General features: G+C 39.8%; 1 protein-coding gene across 1 annotated transcript; it reads left to right on the top strand.

Moving 5' to 3' along the window:
• Nucleotides 1–797: 797 nt before the first annotated feature.
• Nucleotides 798–4,798, top strand: GPX8 (glutathione peroxidase 8 (putative)). The gene is made up of 3 exons (XM_009575578.1): nucleotides 798–1,006; nucleotides 1,623–1,884; nucleotides 4,458–4,798. The coding sequence occupies exons 1-3, from the start codon at nucleotides 800–802 to the stop codon at nucleotides 4,619–4,621; spliced, it is 633 nt and encodes a 210-aa protein (XP_009573873.1). The 5' UTR covers nucleotides 798–799; the 3' UTR covers nucleotides 4,622–4,798.
• The last annotated feature ends 6,451 nt before the right edge of the window (nucleotides 4,799–11,249 follow it).

The following is an 11,249-nucleotide window of genomic DNA, read 5'->3' as shown; positions in this document are numbered from 1 at the left end:
GAGTGTCTTTCACAATTGCCTCAGCGAAACACCACTGCAGCTGCCTGGCTTAGACCTGAGATTCTTGGCTAGCTCATCCTTCTCTTGTGCAGAACTTCCATCTTCTCATCTCAGCACAGCTAGTTGCAAGTTAGTCAGTAGCAATAAAAACAGCAACCTGTTTTCCATCATCAGCCACCCCTCCCATTAAAAAAAAAAAAATTATTTTCTTCCCTTATGCCAGCCTATAAACAAGGAGTTTTTCTCTTCCCCATGTGCTGTAGAAGTTTTACAAACAAAGCTGCCTATGATCCCACGGCAGCTGATGAGAGGCAGGACAGAGGCTGTAAACTGGGTGGCTTCTGCCATATTGCCCTCCTTCTACCTAAACAGCTGGCCCCAAACTGCTTCTCCAGGTCTGTCTGATAGCATAGGTGCCTGCTGCTGAACAACTCTGCCAGGGACACCTGGGGCCCAGGGGATGTGTGAGAGCTACACTACAGACCCACAAAAGAGGCCTCTCTCAAGCCAGCGTGCAAACACTGGAGTATCCCACACAGGTCAGTAAAACAGAGCAATCAGCATCCTTAGGTGATGGCAACACACTTTTCACTCATTTCTTTTTTTTTTTTTGCCCAGACAGAGATATTTCTGTGCTTTACCCAAGAGCTCTAAAGCCCCACTGTGAAATGAAACAGCCACTTCTGCAACAGGGACAAAACAAGCCGCTTGCTCTTTCCAGCCCAAGCTGCAAGTTTCGTATTTCAGCTCCTCCTTCACATTCCAGGCCTGCCCAGGCTCCTCTCCAAAGATTTCGAAAATGGAGCCTCTCACAACTACTTATACTCTGAAATACTCAGTGCCCAAAGCCAGGGTCTTTGTTGTCTTTCTGTCGATGGTTTTGTGTACCGCCATTCTCTGCCTGCTGCAACTCAGATTTTTTAAACCTAAAATCAAAGATTTTTATTCTTTTGAAGTCAAGGATTCACGAGGAAGGATCATTTCCTTGGAGAAGTACAGAGGGAAAGTAAGTTACAACGTCATTGTATCTTTGTCTTGAATCTTTACTGAAAAACAGGTCTCCATTTCTAGGTTAACAAAAAGTTTGGTCATGGAAATTTTCGGCAGAGATTTGTGCCAAAAACCTGTTCTTCAAACAGTAAGCTGGAGAGAAATTTATTTTATCTAGGCCTGCTCCAGGAATTAAGTATTCAATCTAATAAATCAAGAAAATGGTTTTTCATATTCTTTATTATAAATCAATATTAGCCTAACAGTACAATTTGTGCATTTTAATCTTAGTTAAGAATGGTAGCATGTCGTGTTGAATTCTGGAAGTTGATCTAGTAAATATGATTTTAGTGCCTATTCTAAATATCTGCTTTTTTACATGCTTATATTTAAACAAAGCTGTAAGTTTAAGTTTATCCATTTACTGGATTTTTGAAACAGGTTGTCTGAAAGTAAATATCTTAAGCTGCTATCATCCTTATCTGTTTAATAAAATTATGATCAGACAGATAAAATTTAGCCTTCAGGCAGGAATGACTGCGGTAGTCGGAGATGCCATTTTAAGACTTAATTGTAATCTCTACGCCATCTCTAGGTTTTTTTCTTACTATTACAACTTTATTTCTCTGAAGGCAACCTTGGTTGTAAACGTGGCCAGTTACTGCCAACACACAGACAAAAATTACATCGCACTGCAAGAACTACAGAGAGAGTTTGGTCCCTCCCACTTCACTGTGCTGGCTTTTCCCTGCAACCAGTTCGGAGAATCAGAGCCTAGTTCAAGCCAGGAAATAGAATCTTTTGCCAAAGGAAACTATGGAGTAACCTTCCCTGTTTTCCATAAAATCAAGATCCTAGGATCAGAAGCAGAGCCCGCCTTTAAATTTCTAATAGGTAACTCTTTTATTTTATATATCAAGCTGCCTGTAACCATGGTATTCTCCCTAAATTCCAGTCTGAGTTTGTTTGTCAGGAAACATCGTAGTCTTCATAGTCTATGGAGAGAACCAGGCACTCAGCATACAGTTCATCTCGTTTCAATGTGGATATCAAAAACACGGTCAGAAGAGTTGTACCCTGAAAGCATCCGTTTCTTCCCACAGATTATAAAAACAGCCTACTGTGACCAGCCCAGCTAGAAACATCCATTTTGTGGATGTATAAACTTGAGTGCAAAGACTCCCACGTACAAAATCCCATTTCAAATTATGTGACTTCTGTTGAAAAACAACTTTTCTCATGGACAAAAATGTAACTATGGGGGGGTCTTAAAATTACTGGAAGCTTTTACATAAACACAGGCAGATGAGAAGATTCCTGTTCTAGCAGGGTCGTATGTCCACCTTTATGTACTGTATTGTAAAGCAGGAATATATATACTGTAGTTATATATACTCACTCATTTGCATTATTTTGACTTGTGAACGTCAGGGCCCAGCCTGCAAAACCCATTCACACAAATACTCCTGTTACAGTAAGCATTTACTGACTTAGAGCCTCAAACTCTCACAAGCAAAATGAAACTCTCTTCAGTTGACCAAAGAGCCAACTTAAAAAGCCTCTCTAAATTTTCCTGAGCTTTGGTCAGGTCTTTGACCCATACTAAGCACTAATATATGAAAGAAAGGATAATTAGAACATAGCCCTTCTCCATCACATCATTTTAACTAGAAAATAAGGTAGAAGGCCCAAACCTGTATTCCATCTCACTGCCCCAAGATAGGATCACATTTACCCAAATCAGTACTACACATGCTTCTCAAGATTATTACAGTATGAGAGACTCCAAAATCTCCCAGTCTATTCCAGTTCTTTACAGCTCCTTTCGTCAGAAAGCTGTTTCAACATCTAAATGAATTCTTTCTTACACCACTTAAGTCTGTTGTTTCTTGCCATGTGATACCTCTTATGTACTTGAAAATTATTATCATTTAGGAGTCATTTAAGTGGTCACCATTGTCACTATAACTGTGTTTCTTCCTACCTTCCCTTAAGCATGTCACCAATGATCTCAGGTAAAGCGTTGTTGCTCTGAGTTGCCTGATGGCCAGTGGAATTACTGAATGCACTCTGGAGGTGCCTCTCATTTCATTATAGAGGAGACTAGAGCATGTAAGTACCAACTGGGTAGGATGAATCCAGATTCTAACTACCAGTGCAATCAGTATCAGACATTAATACTTACACAGAAACAGAACAGCCATAGTCACTCAGTCGGTTCTTATTTGACATCCTGTTCACCCACAAGGAGAAGGATCCTCTGGTAGTTAAATATTTTGAAATAAGGTCTTTCTTTTCCCGCATTCCTTTGCTTCACATGAAATTACTGGGCATCTTCAATTAAAGAAGCACCTGCTTTCTTCATGTAGCTGTCTTGACAATCAGAAGGTTGAACATCTTCATGCTACACCCTTGTGACTGTGACTGCTAGCTACAATTTGTCCAGCACTGTCAGATAGTCTAGTGCAAAAAGAATCCACTGGCAGCATAAACATAGTGCCAGGGCCTTTACACAATTGCTTCTTGTTGCTTTCATAGCAGTAAGCATTTTGTTGGGCCAGTGCAAGGTTTGTAGCCTCACCTTTCCTCAAGTAGTCCAGCTTCCTATATGTGTTGTACTTTGTATGAGTTATTGATATGCATTAATAAACAGTGGAATAATATTCAGAGATGGGGTTATGTTACCTCAAGACTGATCCTAGATACAACAACTCAGCAAAGATATAATTACTAGCTGGGCCAGAGCCTCCATGACGTGAGCTTTACCATACCCATTTGCTTGCCATGGTGCCCCTTACAGTCATGACATTACAAATATAGTCCAATGGCAAAATTCAACCCATTGCTTCCAACAATCTGTGTAGAGTTCAGCAAGGTTCCCCAGTGAACACCTGTTCCCCAGTCAAAATCTCCTGGAGTTTTCTTCTGGTTCTCTCAGAAAGCCATTTCCCTCTAAACCTGTGAGACTCTCTATGCAAGGACAAAGCCAGAGTCAAGAAACTGCTTCTGCCTCCTCTAGGAGCCACATAGTTTCCTGATAGCTCCTTGATCTCACAAATTATCTTGCCAGAAGTTCATGATAGCAAAGATACCAGTAAGGTTTTGCCCTATGGGATGAAAGGAGCTGAATTAAGCCATCACCAGTATGACTTCCTGCTCCCATTTCATTTCCCCTAAACCAATATGAAGCTGGTGATTCCCCAAATGAGTATGCAGCCCTCATATCTTCCTCCCTAGGAAGCAGAGCATAGTAAAAGTAGGAACTCTTAAACAGTTTCACAAGAAGGGGAGAGCATCATTCAATTCCCACTTTTCAGATCATTAACACTAACCAGTAAATCCATGCCCAGACTACTAGCAAAGAACAAAGTGGGATTACTTCAACATAAATAGTTGAAGAATCACTGCAGCATAATGAAACAATGACAAGCATAAGTCACTAAAATGATCTGATGCCATTCTTACAGATTCTTCAAAGAAAGAGCCTCGATGGAATTTCTGGAAGTACCTTGTCAGCCCTGAGGGTAAAGTTGTGAAATTCTGGAGACCTGAAGAGCCCATAGAAAGTATCAAGCTAGAAGTAGCATCATTAATCAGGCAGATTATCAGGAAAAAAAGAGAAGACCTCTGAGAAAGCCATTCACGCTGTGAATCCATTCAATAGCATGGGTACTACATTCCTGGGAAATGCTGCTAGAAGCTAAACCACCAGGTGATTTTACTTCTCTTTGGCATTAGTATTTTCAGCTACACTATGTCTATTAACGTGGGATTGGCTCCTGCAACGGCCTTGAGAACCACTGAGGTTACTGAGAATAGCAAGGCACTCAGTACCTTCCAGGGATGGACCTTCAATTTGCATTAAGTTTCTGAATGTTTCTTTAAATTGCTGACAATAGCTAATTACAATTGTCGCCAGCAGGGAGATAGCTAAAAAGAAGATTTGTTGATAAAATACTCAGTATTGCACAGAAGAGTTTTGTTCCCCATCTACCAGTAACAAATAGATTTTGATACTGCATTAACATAGAATTGCCCTGACTGAAAGACATGGGGCCCAGAGACATCATACCAGGGTTTTTAGAGACAAATGCAACTGAAGATACTAGCTTTGCAATATCTTCTTAAGGAAGAGTACTGAATTGTGAAGCTGTCAACTTAGTTGTAAAAAACTCTACATAGAAAATAAAACTACTAAAAGAAGAAATTGCAAAAATGTTTCCTTGCCTGCTTTGTATTTTGATTAATTTTACATTTCACCTTCACAGCAACACCTTTAACCTCTTTAGCCTTCTCCATACATTTGCACTGCAGTATGGTGCCTCGGCTGTGAGCTCATCTCCTGCTGGATTCCCAGTCTTCTGACCTGGATGAAGGCAGGGCCTGTGTGAATATACATGGTTGCTTACAGCAGGATTCAAGGGGCAACAAAAATCAACAGCCTGACAGACATCTTTCTGAGACAGTCCAAGACAATGCTCCCCAGCCATCTACCTCACATCTCTGGAATAAAACAACAGTCTTCAAGTAGAGGTAGAAGAAGGGGATGAAGGTTCATGCCTCAAGCCCCACTCTTCTCACCTTGCAGTCTCCCCAGTCTTGCATGTAACTGCAAACCCATTTCCAGTTCTGTTCCACTGTTCTATTTCAAACTGCCAAGTGTTTTGATTTATCTGTTTGATGAAGGAACCTCATTCCAGCTGTCCAAGTCTTAAAGGAGGGCTGAGAGAATAGAAACAAGAGAAACCAGTGTCTCAGGAGAGTTTTCTAATGAAGAAGGACTGGTAGCAGTAGTGCTGTTCTCTTGTAAGACTAACAGTGACTGAAAATACCTGAAGTGCTTCAAAACATTTTCCAATATAGATAGCCACTTAACTGTATTGAAAAGGTGAGAAATTCAAAAGCAATTAAAAAAAAACCAAAGTATTTTTTCATTCGTCTGTGGAATTCCTTGAGAATTTCACAGAAAACCCCTGAAGGATAAGGACATAGATTTAAAAGATTGAGTAATGATACTGATGTGGAGGATTAAACAAAGTCACCCTTAATAACGACAACCATCATTTTGGAAGGGAATTCAAACCTTATGCATGACAATTTTAGCTGCTCTTTCAGAGATCAATTAAGGCCTATGTAAGGATCTAGTTAGTCCAAATGTGCCTACTGCTGGTGTTTTAGACCAACCCCTGAGCTGTTTGCCATTAGCCCACAAGATTCCACATCCAATCCGTCAGGACAGTTCCTGTTCTTATGCTGAGATCCTGTGTTTTACTCCAGTCTCCTCATGTACGTACAGTTCCAGCCTTGGGAACATTTAGCAGAACATGTCAGGTTATTTTTGTCACATGTCCCTGCTGCTTTGATGGAGCAGGAAGGGAACTGAGATACGGATCCTCTCCCCTCACTGGGAGCAGTCTAGATTCCATGGAACTAAGTGGCAGGACACAATTTTTTTCCTATAAATGGTGGATGATACCTTCACTTGAAAATGCACATGACTAAAACATGCATGTCCATTCATGTGCACTGCTATAGCTCCCTGCTTTTCCTATCACTAAATAAAAAAGGGTAGGTATAAAGAAATGTTGGGTGCTGTTAGTGGCACACCTGAAAAAAATCTGTTTCAGTCCTAGTATTGGCTGAGAGTTACTCAGCATATAGGAAATTTCACTCAAATTCTTTAAACACCCTATGAAAGATAAACAGTGCAGTATCATTTTCTAGTTTGGAAGGGATCATGAGGGAAGGGAGTGTGCATATGTTGCTTGTGATTCACTCACTAAAGTTTGTATTCTGTTTTTCACAGGATACACTGTAATCTTAAATAAGTCAATGCCAGCATTAAGATCAAATATCTTTCCTAGTATTCAGAAATAGCATGGGATATTAGCAAATGAGTGGACAGAATTATTTAACTCACTGCTTCCTGCATTACTTTTACTTCATACTCCTAGAAAAAGAAGGTTTTGCCTGAGAAAACAGTCACTGAATTTCTTATTTCACTGTTTGGTCACAATCCACTACAACCATCTTCTGTAGAAATTTGAATATAGGTACCATTCACTCATGAATCTACAAAGAATTTAAGTTTTTCAAAGTTTACTGTTAATTAACATTCCTCCAAAAACTCAGTATGTTTGTATTATTTATTCTTCATGAGACATACCAGCTCTTCCAATGTAATATTTAGGGTAGATTTAGGTAACTAATCACTTCTTTCTTAAAACCAAGTTACCAGTTATGCAGGGTAAAAATAAAGCATCCTTAACCGCCAAATATACATAGACTTGGAAAGGCAAATAAATAAAATGAAAGTTAGAACACTGTTACACAAGCACACTTTTAGTCAAAAGCCAACAAAGTAATATGAATACATGTTTGTATAAATATCCACTTACAGCTTATGTAGGATATAGGATATAAAAATACTAAACTACAAACGCTATAAACCAATTAAAACCTATTTATTGGATTCTTAAATAATCCCACCAATTTAAGATAAAACTGTCCTCTCAAAAAGGTTAACAAAGTTCAGTCCATGAGCGTTAATGTTTCTTCAACTCCACTGGAGCATAACCTATTGCATTCTTCATCTTAACACTTCATTCGTATCTTACGCTTCCCTCACTCCTTAGGTCTGACATATCCTCATTATCTCCAACAGATACCATTTAACTGCAAGCTCCTCTTTCCAAAAAATTGTCTGGGAGTGCAAATACTCTAAATCCATTTCAGTCACCAGTTGGACATATCCCTGTTAATTCAAGTATTATGAGAAAATACTTGCTTGCTGAGCCCACACGTCAATGCTCCAGTAAACATTTAGTGGTATAACAGAAACATTCACTGGCCCAAACCTGAAACTCATAGGGCCCAAACCTGGAACTCTTACTTAATACTTACATAATTTGGTAAATTCTTTAAAAACCATTGGATTAGCTGTCTAAGTGTGTCAAACACAGTTACACTTGTTTTTATACCCTACATTCACTCAGTTTGCATAACCTGGCATAGCTCCTTTCAGTCAGGGGAACGAGGCAGGCATTGGGCCTCATACCAGGTAAGGATCCAAGGAGATATTTATAACAACAGTGTTTATATTCTTGTCTCAACAGTGATGTGCTAATGTGGCAGTGTAGTCAGTTGCTGGTGCATGAAGAACAGCTAACTAACAATACACTGCCTAATCGCCACACACAACACTAGGATCACCCTAATTCTGCAGATCTTCACAAACATTTTTCTTCATAGGAGACCTTCACTTTGCAAGGCACATATAGCAGCACCCAGATAAAGCAAGTAATATATACGTTTCTTTTGCATTCTGTAAGTGCCTGAAATGCCAGGACGAGGCACTTCTGTTGCCTGTGGCAGTATGTTTGACAGAAGCTTCCAGTGTAACATGAATCAAACGAATCAATGTGCTTCCAACCTTTATTCTTCCAAAGTGTAGTATTATGTCCTATTCAAATTGCATCTCCTCGTTAGTGAGACTATGTGCAGTTGTTTTAATGTATTGCTGTTCAAAAATTAAGCTATTCTGAGAAGCAAGGGGAGGAGAAAAACTCTAAAGTTGACTTATCTTTTTTTTATAGAATGGAAAGGTAATTATTTTTCTAATATAGCATTCAGGCAGTTAGTGAAAGTGATTTTAAGCCTTTCCAGCATCTAATTACTCAGTTAAAAAAAGCCCAACAACTTCTCCCCCAAAAAAACAACGACCAACTTGCATTTGCCAAATATCATGACAAAAAATTTAAAATCAAACTTTAAAACTCGTGAAGTTTTTAACTGTGCTTCTTTTGCTTTAAGAAAACTTCCAGAGCTTAAAACTGTTTGAAGTGTTTGAATTATTTACATGTTTCAGGTACTTATAAACTTCCTGTTACCTTGGTATCTAAAGGCAGATAAAAACCAGAGTCTAAATCAACCAAAAATTCTCACAATTCTTTGGATAACGGTGGATAACGGAAATACAAGATACCGCTATAATACCAAAAATGAGCCTGACAGTCAAAAAAAGCAATAATCTGGTGGACCCAAAAGATTCCTTATACAAAAGTAGTAGCTCTCCATTTTGATGATCAAGGTATGTGGAAAAGGATAGCAACTGCATGTTAGCTGATGTCGGAATTTCAACCAGCTAACATACACTGCCATCCCATCACACACAGATGCACCACCTGTATTACTGGAAATTAGAACCCTAGCACTTTCCAAAGGAACAGCGATGAGCTGGCCCTGCAGCAGGTGACAGTGCAGTAGTGACTGCTACATTCAGATATTCAGCCAGCTAGCAGTACACTGCCTACCAGACACAGAGTCCATGCAGAGCAAGATGTCTCATGAAATAACATGCCTGGAAACATCTCTTATTTTCTACCTAAATTCAGCATTGCTCACCTGTTTTGAGGTTCATGTTTATATGTATATATACAAGTTCAAGCAGTAAATACTGTCATGAAATGGCACAGGTAAGTTTCTGATTCAGCAAGACGTGAATTAAAGTAATAGTATAAAACCTATGTGGAGTATGACTAGAATTGGATCCCAGACTGTCCAAAAGGAACCAGTAGTGTTGCAAACAGTTTCTTGCCTTAGTTGTACAAGCACCAGTATAGTATGTTATCTCCACAAGTTATTAGTATCATACACACTTACTTCAGTCCTTTTCTCCTTTGGGCACCTGTTTATGGTCACTGTTGGAACCTCGCCCTTAGTCTAGATAGCCTTGAGTCTAAATCAGTATAGTCAATTTTAGGTTATTTTGAAATTAGAATTATCATTGGTTACTCCTCAGTGCAACTTAACTTTAGGTGATGAGCCACACTGTACCTCCATTTACAGCCATGTAATGGAGGATGCATAAAGATCCCAAGATTCAAGCTTATGGATTTAGGCTGGATGGAGGTAAAATTTTACCCACAACATCCATTTTGATGGAAAGCCCTTTGAAGTGATGCTGGAAAGCAGCCACCAAATTAGACACTTTGTAACCGTCAATGAATACCAAATTTGAAGCCTTCCTTTTACTTCTTGAAAACTGGTCTTAAATCACTCAAGATAAATGTCAACTCAAGGCAAAACAAGACACTAAAACATTTACTTGCCTGAGTGCTGCTGTTAGCAGCCACAGAAAAGCACTGGCTAATTGACTCCTGCTTATTCCACAGCAAGAGGAGGCCACCTCTGAGTTTTCCACGATGATTTTGAATGAAACAATACGGAGTGCAGCTAGCAGCTGTTGACACATCAGAGACAACAGCCAGCTAACACGCACTGCCAGACTGTGACATTCTGTTGAGTTTTGGCCAGTAGCTCCCCCTCACCCCCGACCAAATTTTCTTTTCCTAGAGCCCAGTCATTGCTCACTTTAACAACATGGCTTTTCCCACAGGGTCACTTACATAAAATATTTATTTTGGAGTGACATTCTCGGCATACTGGTGGCTACATTTCTGTACTGTCGTTGTATGTAAGGGAACACTGCTCGTCTCCTGCTTTAGTATTTTCAGTATGGTCAACTCCTTTTACGCCTTCACCTCCCACTCCACCAGTTTGCGTATTGCAGTCTCACCAGGTTTTGTGATGTATGTCAGCTCCTTAAGGCACAAGCTGCCTGTATTTTGCCTCTTGCTTACTGTCAGGCATGTTGTTGGTGATTAATAAGTTTTCCACCTATGTTCCTACTGTATATGCAAGTTCTTCGTTGTCCCTTTTATCTTTACCACCCTCTAAATATGGACAAGTCAGCTTGCAGTGCCAATAAAAAGACAGGTCTGTAAATCCATACAACCCCTTCAATCAGGTCGTGTAACTTTTGCTTTTAAACAGCAAGCAGTCTCTCTAGTGCCGAAGGAGAGAAGCCCACAGGTGTTTTTGATTCCTTCCCTTACCATAACTTGTGTTTTTCTGACATTTCAGATGTCAGAAAAAAGATGTCAGATGTCAATTAAGAAAGTATGATAAGGGTTAATGAGAAAGGGGGCGGGGGGGGGAATTGTTTTTTCAAAATCACTTATTTTTGACAGTTTCCTCCTCTCCCTACCCCAGAAATTTAAAGAGGGGAACTCTTTAGTGCAGTGCGTAGAGAGGAGTGTGAATGTCTGTGCCTGCCCTTACCTTAGCTGCTTTCTGTAGGCTTTGCTCTCTGCTCCACTTCACGTCTTTTCCAAGTGTTCTCTTCACTTTCTCCTTGAAAGAAACACAGAGGCACAGCACTTACAAACACGTGGCTCGCAGTTTCTTCACCCCAAATC

This window comes from Fulmarus glacialis, unplaced genomic scaffold (assembly GCF_000690835.1).
Source record: "Fulmarus glacialis isolate BGI_N327 unplaced genomic scaffold, ASM69083v1 scaffold6584, whole genome shotgun sequence".
Classification (NCBI taxonomy): domain Eukaryota; kingdom Metazoa; phylum Chordata; class Aves; order Procellariiformes; family Procellariidae; genus Fulmarus; species Fulmarus glacialis.
The sequence above is the reverse complement of the archived record's forward strand: the minus strand, read 5'-3'. Positions and strand labels throughout refer to the sequence as shown.

What these genes read in the sequence shown, in the direction of transcription:
- GPX8 (XM_009575578.1), top strand. Translation starts at nt 800, where the DNA reads ATGGAGCCTCTCACAACTACTTATACTCTGAAATACTCAGTGCCCAAA. An exon ending in TGGAGAAGTACAGAGGGAAA is followed by an intron (nt 1,007 to 1,622) that starts GTAAGTTACAAC and finishes ATTTCTCTGAAG; the next exon opens with GCAACCTTGGTTGTAAACGT. An exon ending in CGCCTTTAAATTTCTAATAG is followed by an intron (nt 1,885 to 4,457) that starts GTAACTCTTTTA and finishes CCATTCTTACAG; the next exon opens with ATTCTTCAAAGAAAGAGCCT.